Below are 15958 nucleotides of genomic sequence, written 5' to 3'. Positions count from 1 at the left end.
CAGCCGGTTGGTAGTATGTGGGTATGTTGTACTTATTTTTTAACTACACATGTGTTTTATATGTATTTTTCATTACTGTATTTGATAATTTCAAAACATGTCTGTTTAGTCTTGTTGACTTTAGGAACAATGAATGGAGATAAGGGAAAGAAATAAAGAAAAAGACCTAGCAACTCTTTTCAGCATGTCAGAGTCAACACTTTGTATTAATAATATGCTTTCGGTTTGTAAATAGTTTGTTGTGTTGCTGTGAGGAACTGTTTAGAATGTCGGCAGAGACAGAGAGACAGGGGGAGCAAATCTTCCCATGGTAGCAGTAAACCTCAGGAAGCTCCCCAAAGTGTGACTGCCACAGCAGCTTCAAAGGTAATTAAACGTTTTCTATGTTAAATATAATGTACCTTAAAGTTGTTTTTTTGTTTTGTTTTGTTTTTTAATACGAGAGAAAAGTGGCATGGTATTGCTTAATCAAAGAGCAAGGATTTGGTAATCAGTAGGCTTTGGTGCTGGCTTTTCTTCTTCACAATTGTGTTACCAAGATTATTTAACCTCTCTGAGACTTAACACTTCTTGTTTAAATGAAGATACTAATCATTTCTACTTCATAGGATATTTATTAGGATATCAGTACACATAGCTCTGAAAGTTCTTAGTTATCACTGTTTTTCATAGTTAAAGGTATTTTCACAGAGCTGAATATTTGAATAACGTGTCTTTAAAATGGATATGTTTTTGGTGATAGATATTCTCATAATATGAAATATATATGTTGAATGCCCAGGAAATGAATGAATAGTGTATTTTGGAGTATAGCAGTAATCCCCATTCTGAATTAGCTCTTTATCAATATGTTTCACTGACCCTTTGTATCACATCCAGAGTTTTATCGTGACCTTTAAGGTCCTGCATGTCTGACTCATGCTTACGTCTCCAGCTGCAGCTTGTACCCCCTTACCCCCTTGCTTTTACCGTTTTAGTCATGTGATAGATTTCATTTAGTTCATCAGAGGATTTTTTTTCCCCTTCGACTTTTTCATAGGTTCTCTTTACTTGAAGGGTCAGATTTTTCACGTCTAGCAAAAGTCCATTCAACTCTAGCTTCAGCTTAAGTGGTACCCTTTGAGGAAAATGTTTTCAGATACACTTACTGCCACCCCTGCCTAGAGTAGTTTGATATTTTCATAAAGCCCGGTATGTCAATTATTGCATCCTACGCTTGTAATGAGATACTTAACATTGACAAGCTAATTTTTCTGTGCAGTAAGTGAAGACATGAAATAGGAGTTTAATTCATTTAAATAGTTCTGTGGCTTCAAATTTCTGTATTTTTTAAGCAGAACAACCACATATTTAGCATATCTGTATTGCAGCCTCTTTTTCACTTCTGTCAGAAAACATTCCTAAAATGATTAGACCATATTGTATATCAAGTCTCCAAAGCAGTTGCCGTTACTTAGAAAATTAAATATTAACACATCAGCGAGAATGTCTCATGTTATTTGTGTAGGCATAGTAGACTGTTAGTTGAGGGCAGTCTCGTACATCTTTGTAATTCCAGAGCAGGTATGTATAACATTGGCAATACTTTGTTCTAGAATCAGACAGGTCTGAGTTTGTATTCTGGCTCTACCCCATAACAAGCGTTGTGACCTAAGATGAACTTCCTAGTCTCCTGGGCCTGAGTTTTCCAGTCTTTAAAATGGATACAAATCTTTTTTTAACTTTTTAATTTTAATTTTAATTTTTAATTTACATCCAAGTTAGCTAGCATGTAGTACAATAATGATTTCAGTAGAATCCAGTGATTCATTCCCTATGTATAACACCCAGTGCTCATCCCAACAAGCATCTTCGTTAATGTCCCTTGCCCACTTAGCCACCCCCCACCCGCAACCCCTCCAGCAACCCTCAGTTTGTTCTCTGTATTTAAGAGTCGGTTATGTTTTGTCCCCTTCCTGCTTTTTGTATTATTTTTGCTTCCCTTCCCCTATGTTCATCTGTTTTGTATGTTAATTCCACATATGAGTGAAGTCGTATGATATTTGTCCTTCTCTGACTAATTTTCACTTAGCATAATACCCTCTAGTTCCAAAAAATTGGTACAAATCTTAATTTACAAAGTGTTTATATGAGCTAAATGAAAAGCAATAATGTATTAAAGTGTTTAGTAATTCCTGACACAGTGAACTTTAAATTAATACTAATCCCCTTCCTCTCTCTAGCAGTTAACCACTCTATACACTCGTGAAATGAATAAATAAATTAGTATTTTTGAGAGCTTTGATCTTAAAGGATCTTAATTCACTAGATAATATGGAGCTTTTCAAGACTGTCAAGTCAAATATTACTCTGATTGTAGAATATGGAAAGAAAAGTCCAATGCAAAGGAATTTCGTAGTAATTTAGTTGAGCTAGTCTCAACTAATGTAAAGACCCTTAGCAATGAAAACTGGTTCATAAGTGATGGATAAAGAAATACTAGGGGAAATGGACTTGGTAAGAAAACACATTTTCTTGTGAGAATCAATGGACCTGGTTAATGAGGGTTTTTATTTATTTATTTATTTTTATGTGACACTTTAGTAAGTAAACCATAGACAATTTTGATGAAATACTAATCTGTATAGACTTGGGTGAGCCCAACATCTTCCTTGGGCCTCATTTTCTATACTTTGCAAAAAGGAGCAATAATACAAGTTTTGTCCATAAAGGAGTCTTTATAACGACCACATTTGATTATGGATGTAGAAATACTTTATAAAATGGAAAATGATATATTTAAGTTGACATATTTATACTTTTTTCACTTATGCTATAAATTATGTACTTTTCATCTCTGCTGTGAACAATGTGTTATTGTTTTAACCATTTTTGTGATAAGTGTTACTAGCTTATTATTTAGATGGTATAGCTGAGGCTCTGAGAGGTTAAGTATCTTACCTAAGGTCATATGGCTGATAAGTTTTGGAATTATAATGGAAACCAAATAACTATGCCATGTTCTTTTCACTATCCTGTGCTGCAGAGGAATCAAACATCTTAATTTAGGAATAAAATATCATATTGAGGTATATAGAGGATTAGAAGGAAGCGTATTCACTTTTAATTAGTTAAAGCAACAACAAATTATTCTATTTGCAGGAATCGTATTTAGTACTCTATGTATATGATCTAAGTTAATTCATACTTTTCTTAACATACAAATGAGTGTAAAAGTACTAGATTGAATTTCAGGAAATCTGGCCCTCTCACTAGTTTGCTATGTGATACATTACATAAAAATTGTCGGTTTTCGTATTTTAAGCTGTAAAAAGGATTCTTGGTGGTTATAATTTTTTTAAAGTTTTTATTTAAATTCTGTTGAGTTAAATATAGTGTAATATTGGTTTCAAGAGTAGAATGTAACGATTCATCACTTACATATGACACCCCGTGCTGATCACATTAAGTGCCCTTCTTAATCCCCATCACCCATTTTAGCTCATCCCGGCTCACCTGCCCTCAGGAACCCTCAGTTTGTTCTCTATCATTAAGAGACTCTTATGGTTTGTCCCCCTCTCTTTTTTCCCCCCTTCCCCTATGTTCATCTGTTTTGTTTCTCAAATTCCACATATGAGTGATGTCACAGGGTATTTGTCTTTTCCTGACTGACTGATTTCACTTAGCGTAATACACTGCAGCTCCAAGGTGCTTATGATCTTTAATGTCTTTCAGCTTTAATATCAAGACTGTGGGTTTTCGTAGATTCTAAAATGTTTATACATATAAAAGCTCATGCAATGTAATAGAGTAATCTCATATATTATAAAAGAATGATGGATAAATGAACCCAGTGACTCAAAAAGATATATTAACTAGAGATGGAGAAAGTGAGGCTCAGAAAATGTTAGTAACAAGCCCAAGGTCACACAGCAGAGTTTCAATCTTACTGTTCTTCTAAGTGTATAGTGGTAGCAATGGTGATGAAGAACAAGAACATTACTAGTAAGTGAAACTGTGACAAGGGCAGAGAGGAGAAGAGAAAAAGTGTCTTGTAATAGAGTGCTGTTGTCGATAAATGTTACTCAGTGATGTGTAAAGAACGTGATAAAAAATGTGGCTAGTGCAATACTAGAAATTGCACTCCTATATGAGTTTCTGTATTATGCTATTTTCTTTTTAACAATTCTCTTTCTTTTTAAAGACTCCATTAGAAAGTGTTCCAGGTAACCTTTCTCCTATTAAGGATCCTGATAGACTTCTTCAGGATGTTGATATTAATCGCCTTCGCGCCGTCGTCTTTCGGGATGTGGTAAGTTATACCTGCTTGATTTCCCAGGAAAAAATCTTCTAATGTTATTTGTGTAAAATCATTTCAATTTTATAAGAAAGCTGCAATTACAACCAGACGTCCTAATGTCAGGAATTGTAGGTTTAGAACATACTTCTGATTGTAAAGTGATGGAGCCTTTGCTTTCTCTGAAAGCTTATGGATACATCATTTTTTTAGATGATGTGAAATTTTGATTTAGATTGTGTATATACCAAGACCCTAGGGATAACCTTGAAAAATTATGATTCATTTTATGTTGAATCACCAGCTTTCTCTTTTAGTATTCCTTGCTCCATCTCTAGGTAGTGGCTATTTTGTTGTTCTCAATGTTCCTTGTCCTATGGATAAAAAAAAGATTAATTTATTAAGGTGTTCATGGCAATTACTTTTTGGAGGGGCAGTAATTTTTAAAAGAAGATCTGCATTTTAAAAATGTAGAATTTTTTGATAATTTGAGTTACAAAAGTAGCTTTATAAAGCTTAAGGAAAGGATAGCTCATGGAGATAGTTTCTTGGAACATCCCAATTATATGATCTCTTACTCAAGTAAAAATAAGATTGGCCTTTTCACAAATCACATAGAAACATATATAGTATTTCGCAGCAGACTCATATTGACAGTACTTCTTACTATAGTTATTATTTTCCAGCACTTTGGATTCTATTTTTATTTTAATTGATGATTTATGAGACACATAAAAAAGTTTATATCTTAAACTTATACTTAATAAATTGGATGAGTACTAGTTAAAACATATTTAAGTCACACAGCATAATACTACATGGTAGGAATACACAACAGAAAAACTGTCACTCTCTTTAATGTATATCAGTTCTTATAAATCACTAGAGAAATTATAAGCATACCAACAGAAAATTAGAGAGTGGACATAAAATAAGAAAGATAAGGTAACAAAGGTAACAAATATATGATGAAGTCAGTATCACCAATAGTCAAAAGAATACAAATTAAAATAACAGTGAGATATTTTTACTATTAGACAAATTTTAAATAATTTTAAATTTTTGTTATTTATTTTGAGAGAGAGAGAGAGAGAGAGAACAGGGGAGGGGTGGAGAGAGAGGGAGACAGAGAATCCCAAGCTCAGAGCCCAGTGTGGGACTTGAACACATGAACTGTGAGATCATAACCTGAGCCAAAATCAAGAGTCAGACACTTAACTGATTGAGTCACCCAGGCAAATAAAAAAAATTTAAGTAATAATATCTAGCATTGCAAGGGTACATTGAAACATGCTGTGTCATGTATCACTGGTAGACATTTAGATTGGATAAACGTTCTGAATAGTTCTCTTCCATCACCAGGAGTTAAAACTCTTACAAATATTGATGCCCTGTGACCCATTGGTTCTACCGAGAAGTTATCTGACTTCATGTGCTCATCAAAGATGCCTACAGGAAAATTGGCAACAACACAAATATCTAACAATAGAGTTTCAGCTTAATAGGTCATAGTATTTTCATTCATTGGGAGGCTATGCAACCATTGAAATCATATTTTTGAGGAAAATTGAATACATAGAAAAATGCCCATGATATATTTTAAGGGAAAGCAGCAGTATACAAAAGTACTTATATTACATAAATACTGCATTTTTATGTTGAGTGTATGTACATGTACTTGTGCACCTTTAAAAAATAAAAGACTAGAAAAAACATACCAAGTGCTGCTAATGATTATCTCCAGTTCTTATTTTATACTTTATTCTTTTATACTTTTTCTGTGTTTTCAAAAGTTCTAGAATAAAACTATATTTCTTTGTAATTAATAAATAATAAAATATTTTTTAATGGAGTTAAAATGAATGATAGCATAAAAACCATGATGTACGAGTCTCCTAATAATCTGGACTCTAATCCAGACTTGGAAAAAAATCACTAACAGGTTAGTCACTTAGACATGAGAATTATCCTGAAAAAATATGCTGTGGAAAGAATGTTTTTCTCATGGAGAACGATTAAAATGGAGCAAATTCTCATCTCTCAGAGGCACGCTCAGACCTAACATACAAGGGGTTTATGTTAAGGGCGACATTGTGTTTAAATTGTTAGTAAGTTCTGCATTAGGTTATTGTGGTAGATTGTGATAATTTTCTCTAAAACTGCTAGATGTTAAATATGTCAGATAACCCAGCAGTGGTGCCTAGCTTTTTCTTCCTGAAGGACGGGAATTAAGCGTTTCCAGATGTACCTTCCAAACATCATCAAGGTAATATAACTTGTGTTTGTTAAGTTTATAATGTGTTTCAGACACTTAATATAAATCCTAAACTTTCATTTAAGGACTAAAAGAAAGCTAAGACTCAGAAGCATTAAGACCACACAGGTAGTATGAGATAGTCAGAACCCTAAGGTAGAGCTCTCCAAAACATTCTCTGTTTCATCACCATATTTTTATTTATTTGTCTATTTATTTACTTATCTATTTATTTATCTATTTATTAAGTTTTTATTTAAATTCCAGTTAGCTAACGTACAGTGTAATATTAGTTTCTGGTGGACAGTATAGTAATTCAACACTTTAATACATCACCTGGTGCTCATCACAAGTGCCCTCCTTAATCCCTGTCACTTATTGAAAGTGTTTGACAATTGATATATTTTAGGCTCAATTGTAGATATAATGCCAAGAATTCTACTTGACTTTTGACATTTTTGTGAATCAATAGTCGTTTTTAGTTGCCTTAATTTCAAAAACAAATGAGGCCAAAAATTAGGTTTTTAAGGAAAAGTATGTAGATTATATATATGCATGTAATATGTAATAGATATGAATTTATCTTGCTCTTGTCTGTTTTCCATGATGAAGACATTGCTGACTTAAACTCACATAAACTGTTCAAATCTAGGTAAAAGTGCCATGTGGCAAAATTTGCTATGTGGTAAGAAAATAATTAGACTTTAAAAATCAATTTTGTTTTTAGTGTTTGCCAATAAGCTAAAATTTGAAAGGAAATTCATTACGCTTCTCTCTCTCTCTCTCTCTCTCTCAAGCCTAGATTATACTAGGCCACTTATATACAAATTATATAAACTGAAGTAATTTTAATCCTTTAAAGTTGAATTAGATAGTTTTAGCATCCTGGTTGAAGCATTAAAATTTTTAAAGGATTTCAGAGTTAATTATGTTACTAATTCAGGATTGAATAGTGGAGAGACCGATTTCTTAAGCAGATGGGAGAAACATAAGAGTTTATGTCTTCATAATAATAACATATGTAGGAAAGGCAATTGATTTGTATAAAAATTGAGTTACTCTCCAGATGTTTAGCCTCTATGTCTGTTGTGCTTGGTTTTTAAAGACAGAACTGGGAATAAGCAGCACAATTGGTTTGCAGATCTGGATTTGAAAAGAAAAGGCAACTGTTTTCATGCCGTACATATGGGAGATTTTCACTTGGCTAAGACAACACTTCACAGTATCTGTTGTTTGCAACTCCCCAACTTTGTAGTTGACATGCATTCATTCCACACATGCCTTTTAACTGCCTGGTACTGAGTTTCCAAGTGGTGGAAATGTATCCTAGAATATTATAGTTCATCACAGCTTGAGCTGTGTTTGAATTCATTCCTGGTCAGTATCCTCACTGATCTGATTGCACTTCAGTGTCCTTTACAATACTGTTTAAGTATTTGATTTTGCCCGTTCCCTATGTATTTATTCCATCAGCATTATAATCACAGGGTATGTATTTCACACACTTTATAAGAAATTATATCTCTAGAAAAGTTGTCACTCACAGAATATGAAATACTAAATTCATAATATTTCAGAACAAATTTAATCTGTTTGCGTTGTTTTCTCTGTTAGCGGTGCCAATTCCATTTCAAAGTATTATTAGTAAATATGTCTTGTTTGCTTTCTTTTCTGACAAAGGCCCATAAATTCTGAATCTTGTTGGCATTGGTGCTTAAATGGATTAATAAATATTAAGTGCCTTTAATGGAGTTGCTAGACTTTAATGCATGTTTGCTTTCCTTATTTGTATCATACTATTTCTTACCTGCTATCTGTGGGCCACAGTAATCACTGGCAGTTTTGGTTTGAAGTGTTAGTTTTACTAGCTTAGAAAAAAGGCTTTATAACTATTTACATTTGATTCCTTAGATATAGTCTAATTTGAAAGTGGTATTAGAGGTTATAATTTTTGCCCTATGAGATATTTACCTAGGCCTTCAAGGTTCTGGGTAGCTCTTTATATTTCACAAAGCAACTTGTAGAGTTATCTTCTCTACTAGACTGCAGTCTGCTTTTTTAAATCTATTGTCTATGTATCTTAACTTGACCCATTGTTTTCTGACCTTTTACCAATTTGTTGGAGTCCTCTTTAAAAACTCCCATTTTGTCATTGAGTTTTTGAAGTTCAGAGCCTCAAATATTGGCAGTTTTTTAGAAGTCATTTTCTTCTAGTGCAAAATAGTGGGATTGTCACTTTTTTAAAGTTTATTTATGCAGTCAAAGGTTGCATTAGCTTTTCTTAAGCTGCCATATCATACTTCTAACTCATATGGAGCTGGTATAAGTCCACATTTTCTGTTCCTCCACTGTTTATATTTCCCCTGTTTTGTACTCATATACTCTCATATACTCTCCTAAGGTAGGATTGTACATGCATCTCAATTATAATTTATTCTATTCATTTTTTTTAAGTTATAACATTTGGAACTGTTGATTTTTATCCAGATATTATTTCTAACTTTATACTTTCTGTATATTTTATAAATGTACATACTCTGTAATAGAAGTAATGGATAGTAAAGTTTTGTGGCATATTCAGCAAAATTTTAAAATTCTTATTTTTTAAATTAAATTTCAACCTATAATTCAGATGATATATTCCTGGAGTTTTGTATTTATACTTAAATGATACTAATTACATAATAATATATGTTTAGAAGTTTTAATAAAAATTAAATGTCATATTTTGCCTCCATAAAGAAAACGAAATAGGAGTAGTTTCTTACACTCTAATAATTTTTAAAAAATTGAATGTCAGAACTGCCTTTTCCTTTCACACAGGATGATAGCAAGCAGGCACAGTTCTTAGCTCTAGCTGTTGTTTACTTCATTTCGGTTCTGATGGTTTCCAAGTACCGTGACATATTAGAACCCCAGCGAGAGACTACAAGAACTGGAAGCCAACCAGGTAGAAACATCAGACAAGAAATAAATTCGCCAACAAGTACAGGTACTATTTTTTTTTAATTATTTGAATTTTTGTCATCATTTATCTCTTTTTGTTTCATTTTTACTTCCAGATATAAACTAGTCCTACTTATAAAATCCCATCACACATTTATAAGTAGGTGGTGTATAAATGCCAATTTCATTTTCCTTAATTCTGCAAAAATGTGTGGATTTCCATGATATTAACTGATTCTCATTTTGCCAGTGCAGTTTGGTTTTAATGTTTTCCACCTATTAATACAAACCATTTACTACTTAATATGCATATAACTGATATATTTTTAATGTATTACTTTTTAACTATTATGAACATGAAAGTAGGAGATCCTTATAAAGACCTTGAATAAGCCAAAATTTAAATCTTTAGAGCCAAATTTAAAGATAGCTTCTCTCTCTCTCTCTCTCTCTCTCTCTCTTTCTCTCATTCTCTCTTTCTTTTGCTGTGTATAGTTACTTAAGGATATACATTTTTATCAGAAATTCATAGTAAGCAAACATATATTCTAAACTTTATACCAAAGTTGTTTCAACTAAAATCAAAGACTTACAGACAACAAGGAACCATCTTGGGTCATATTGTCTTTATTATTTGGCAAAGATGCTTATGGTGTGGGAGTTCTTGCTTTATCAGCTTTGCCTACTCTGCTTAAAAATGATAAACTAACATTTTAATATCATGGGGTGCCTTCTGTCAGCTGCATTTCCTGCCCTGTATTTATATCAAGGTTGTTTCTTGGTTGTTTGCAGTGTATCCTTAGTAACCTAGTGTTTATTTCATGTACCACTGGATTAATTTGTAGTTGAGATTGTCTTTCCTAAATAAATGCGTATGATATATAAAGAAAATGGATATTTTACAAAGTGAGTAGAAATTAGTGGTCAAATCTCTGCATCTTGTTTTCCATGAGCATATCATATCTCCTTTTACCTTGACATTGTGGAAATATGGATTATGTTTTAGCTATTATACTTTATTTTTGCATGCTAAATTTACTTTGAATACATAAACATGGCGCTATTTCATTGCAGTATACTTTTAACTTTATTCTTCAAATTAAACATTATCCTACCATTCCATTTTATGTCTTTTGACCATTTAAAACACTAAGACATTATGTTAACCAACTTTTTCTTCATTTTTAATGCATCCATGTCAGCTTTATATGTATAAAACAAGCAATATTTTAGTCAGTCTTCCAGTTCTGATTTTGTGTGTGTGTGTCTTTCTGTATGTTGCCAAAGTTACTCTACTTAACAAGTGTATGATTTCTCCTTTCTCTTAATATGTAACCTCTTTCCTTCCCCCAGAGATGCAGTCTTTATTTCTAGTACTGTTTGCATGTTGCAGTAATTCAGAGTTGTCATGGATCTCCAGTGGACCGTGTTGCAGGTTGTTACATGCTGGCTCAAATTTGATTCCATGATTTTCTCTACAGTTGTGGTCATACCATCTATCCCTCATCCAAGTTTGAACCATGGATTCCTTGCCAAGTTAATTCCCGAGCAGAGCTTTGCCCACTCATTTTACAAAGGTAATACTGACCTCATCTCCTGACCTGTTTGGGTATTCGTGTTTCATTAATTGTTATACAATAAATATCCATAATGTAATTGTTTACAAATAAGTATACACCTCAGGTTTCATGGAGATATGATATGTTGTGTTTATATTTGGCTATTGGGAGCAAAATATAATTTGTGTATTTGTATTTCATCACATTTCTTTAAAATATCATCTGCAAATTAAGGATACTTAACTATATATATAATAATATTCACGGTGGTGCCATTGTCTGGAGTATGCAGAAAGTCATACCTTAGTAGAGGGACTAATTAGCCCTAAAATGAAGGCTACTCTAGGCTCAAAAGAAAAAAAAACGCTGAAAAACAAGACTTGAAAGCATCAAATTGATCTAGAGTTACTTAGCTTTCTATCAGAACAAAGTTCCACTTTTCTTTGAAGAAATACAAAATAATTCTTCAACAAACAACATAAAATTCAATGTTAAGCATTCCATAAAAAATTCTAAACATGTAAAGACGCAGGAAAATATAATACATAAGCAAGAGAAAAAAAATCATTCCATAGAAACAGATTCAGAAAGGGCAGAGATGGCAGAATAAGCAGATAAAAACATTCAAACAGGTATTATAAGTATGTTCAACATGTTTGTCAGTCTAAAAGGAATAGTGAATGTCATGAGAAAAAATAGAAGATTTTTTTTTTAAAGGAGAAGTTGGAAGTTTTAAAGGTAAAAAATAAAATAGCTGATGTGATGTCTCTGGGTAACATTAACATGGGATTACTCTCTGCAGAACCAAGAACTGTGGTAAACCAAATTCGGCTCCCTGCCCCACCCAAGATTTTCCCATGCGTAATTCCATGCATAATTCCTGGGACGGTGAATATGACGCATTTTGTTCCTGTGACCATGTTGTATTACATAGCACAATTGTTTTTAACAGACAGTGATTATCCATATAGTCCTGACCTAATGACATGAGTCCCATAAAGACAGAAAAGGAAGACAGAACGACTCAGTTTAAGAGTGATTTGACTTGAGGGAAGTCCTTTATTGCTGAGATGAGGGTGACTACAGTTCAAAGACCTGAGATGACTTTGTAGGACCTTAGGAGCACTACCTGGCTGACAGTCAGCAAGTGAGTGGGGGACTTGAGCCTACAGCAACAAAGAACTGAATTCTGCCAATAACTTGAGTGAGTTTAAAGAGGACCTCGAGCTCTAGATGATACCCTAGTTCAATATATACTATACATTGTCTAATAATATGGAAGACCAACTTGTAGAACAAATAAAGCAGTGAAGAATTTTTTGTTACAACATGATGAATGCACAGAATTATTTTTATAAATGTGCAACCTGTGAACATCATGATGAAATAAAGGAAAAATTCTTTCTTTTCATCTTTATTGCTTACAAACATCTAGCTATGAGCTAAGAAGAATTAGATTAAATTAGATTAGATTAAAAGTCTGGAGTTTGTTTTGTATAGAAATGTATTTACAAAGGTTTAGATGTAGTGACTGGAGGCTATTCTGGAATAGTTATCCACATTAAGAGCCTACATCAGAATATCAATGCACAGTTTTCTTTATCAAGGATACTTTCTTGTGAAAACAATATTAGTTGAATGGCACAGTGTTCTTAGCGGCATAATAAAATTTTGAATAATTTTAAGACTGATGTGATAAATTTGCTATTTTCTTCACTATGTGATAATATGGAAGCTGATCATAAGTAACTGTTATTGAATGCTGTGATACAATGCATCTTAAAAGGAAAAGTTCTATTGATGATGTTGGAACTACAAATTCAACTCTTGGTGTTTTTACAGGATAAGAAAGCAGCCTGAGTCCACTCTTAAAAGACTAGTGGGACTGGCTGCATTGTCAGACCTGTAAAACATTTTTAAGGAGTTCAGTACTTACAAAATGGGGGATGATTGCAATATGTTTTTTAAGTAGAGAAAAGATCAAAGGGCAAAAAGTTAGAATCTTGGAAGTTTACAGTTTTATGACATTTTTAATTATTTAATAATTATTATTTAATATGATTATCAATGAAAGTATCTTAGTCTTCAAGGATGATCTTGATTTTGCTCATCCTTGAAAATCTATCTCCTAACACAATATGTATATGATAGAATATTTTGTGTTTAATTTTCCACCAAGAAAAAGATTTGTACATAAGAGACTCATGGAACTGGGATCCATTTCTTTTATTGAAATATAATTTATTATTGATTATAACACAAGATAAGTTACTGGAATTGGGTGGGCATTGATGAGAATTGAGAGTATATTTTGAAAAAATAGCATTTCTAGTTTCATTTTGGATGAAAGTTTAAGATGAGTATCCTGAGCTCTCTGACTTTTCATTCCATGAATATACCTTTGTGACACTACTTTCTGTACTCTGTGTGATATTAAAATAAAACAAAAACAGGGTAGCTGTGTGTTATTCCCATGAATAATTCCCATTATTGCCAGTTCAGCTTGGATTAGATAAATTAACAAGCAAAATCTCAGTGTCACATTATCAACTTTAAATATTTATATTCCCAGTATTTATGTTAAACATATTTATATAGGCATCTCTTTTGGGGAATCACTCTTTTACTTAAAACTTTTTCATTTGTTTATGATGTGTGATGGAAAAAAGTCACAAGTATAATAACATTTATTTGTATCAATCACCTATACATACACTTTCAGTGAACAACATGGACAGTTTATTATTTTCTTTTTCCCAATGTTATCTTTGTTCTGATTAAATTGAAGTTCATATTTTGTCTATGGAGTCAAATAAAAACATTTGAGCTTTTATTTTGTGTACTTAATTTTTAAAATTATTTTTAATTCATTTTCAAATGTCAATGATGGTTTTAAAAAAAGGTAAATTTTCACAGATAGTTTGATAAGTACTGATCTGGACTACTCTTCAACTCCAACACACTTCACTTTCTTCTTTCAGCTCATTATTGAGCCTTTTAAAATATTCTGAACTAGCTCTTTCTGGCCCCCCCTCTCTCTTTTTTTTCAATCTTTGATATTCCCTTAGTTCAAAGTCTTACCCCTTATTGGAACATTGCCATGGTTTCTTCATTGGACTTCTGTAGTCATTTAGTCTATTACTGATGACAATAAAAAAATAACACTAATGTATATAATAAAGTAATGAAATGTAATTTATATTTACTATACATTCCTATAATAAATATTTTCTAATGTATAGGAAGTATAATAAAGCAGTTTTTCTTTCTAAAAATTTTAAAGGCACCCTATAATTTAAGAGACAAAGTTAAAATGTTTTAACTTGTAGTGGAACACTGCTTTAGTTCTAATTTACCTGGATTCTACAATTGTCTCTAAAGTAGTTTCTTCATCTCTTACTGATCTTTATTCTATTTTTACAATTTTGCTGCAATTTGTTTTAAAATGTAAATGATACTGTTCCTTGCTTTCTTTTTCTTTTTTTTTTTTCACTTAAAATTTTCTGGTGGCATTTAGGGTAAAAATACGGGCTTTGGATAGTGATATGACTGCTGATTATCTTTCCAAGTTTATCTCATGTTATTCTTCCATTTTCTCACTATGCTACTATAATCAAACTATCTTTTCATTCCTTAATAATACAACCATTTTCCTGACTCTTTGTATTTTTGTATCTTTGTATCTTTGTATTTTGGTTCTGGTGTTTGGCTCTGTCTTTTCCCTATTTCTTGCATCCTTGGTGCGTGTTCATCCGTCAGGTGTCTCCCTAAACATGTCCCCCTCATTGATGCCGTACCTGACTGCTGTACCTGAATAGTTTCCTCCCCATGACCAACCTGTTCTCTACCACTACATCCTCTTTATTTCCCTTTTTGCACTTACACAATTTATTTCTTTGTTTAGTTGTTTATTGGAATGTGTACTTCAAGAGAGCAGTCCCTGACACATAGCATGGCACTTGGAAGTAAATATAGAGGAAGTTTTTGTTTAGTAGATGAGTAAGCCAGTGAGAAAGCTAAACAGTTTTTTAAAATTTTGATATTGATGATAGCCATAAAATGTATTTCATTATTAAGCATGCTAAAAACAGAGGCAAAAAACTTTTATTGATAACTTGGCCTAGAAGATTAAGAAGCTTTATATTACTCATTTCACTATAGGATTAATAAGAATAAATTTAATATTTAGGTGAACTTATAAATAAATATATAAGTTTTCCTCTAACAGTTCATTATTAGGGCAAGAATTAACACCAGAAACAAAATAGTTAAGATAAGGTAGTACTGGTGAAAGAACAGGCATATGGCATGAATGATCTATAAATACGCTGGAATTTGTATGAATGTTTCTTATGGTATAAATATATTGCATATAGTATCATATATTATAAATACAACTTTCCTAATCAAATAGAAAAAGAAATATCATTTGGCAAATGGTATTGAGGTTACCAAATTGGCAACTATTTGAAAAAAATTAATTTATATCCTTATCTCATTTATTATGCCAGATAAACTTCACATGCACTAAATTTAAAGGTAAAAATGAAACTGAAAATAATTAAAGAAAATTAAAGTTAATATTTGTGTAAAAAACGTGTCTTAAATTATAACATCAGAAACTGAAGTTCAAAGTGAAAGATACGACTAAATAAAAGTTTTGTATATCTGCATGTCGAAAATGTTGACAAAATTTAAATCAAATACAAACAGAATTTTATATGATAAAAGTTAATAACTTTAATGATTAAAAAGCTTTTATAGATCAACTAAAAGAATGTATCACACTAAGGGAAACATATAGAAAACATCAAACAGTTAACAAAAGAAAATTAAATTATACTACAGATAAGAACAATTTAAATCTAATAATCAAATAAAAATATATTAACAAAAATATTAACAAAAATTTTCAAATTTGGC

The 15958-nt window shown here is 32.0% G+C and overlaps 1 protein-coding gene across 9 annotated transcripts in view; it reads left to right on the top strand.

Annotated features, from left to right (window-relative positions):
• The window catches only part of NBEA (neurobeachin), a 678493-nt gene that overhangs the window by 222409 nt on the left and 440126 nt on the right, over window positions 1–15958 (top strand). For 7 of the 9 annotated variants that reach the window (XM_053900292.1, XM_053900297.1, XM_053900293.1 and 4 more), the window contains 4 exons: window positions 236–366; window positions 4184–4291; window positions 9354–9522; window positions 10958–11053. In XM_053900292.1, coding sequence (XP_053756267.1) covers window positions 236–366; window positions 4184–4291; window positions 9354–9522; window positions 10958–11053 — 504 coding nt within the window. The remainder of the gene's footprint in view (window positions 1–235; window positions 367–4183; window positions 4292–9353; window positions 9523–10957; window positions 11054–15958) is intronic. The other 2 variants (XM_053900309.1, XM_053900303.1) reach the window with 1 other exon arrangement.

Source organism: Panthera pardus, unplaced genomic scaffold (assembly GCF_024362965.1).
Source record: "Panthera pardus isolate Hobbes unplaced genomic scaffold, ASM2436296v1 HiC_scaffold_1, whole genome shotgun sequence".
Taxonomy (NCBI): Eukaryota; Metazoa; Chordata; class Mammalia; order Carnivora; family Felidae; genus Panthera; species Panthera pardus.
The sequence above is the reverse complement of the archived record's forward strand: the minus strand, read 5'-3'. Positions and strand labels throughout refer to the sequence as shown.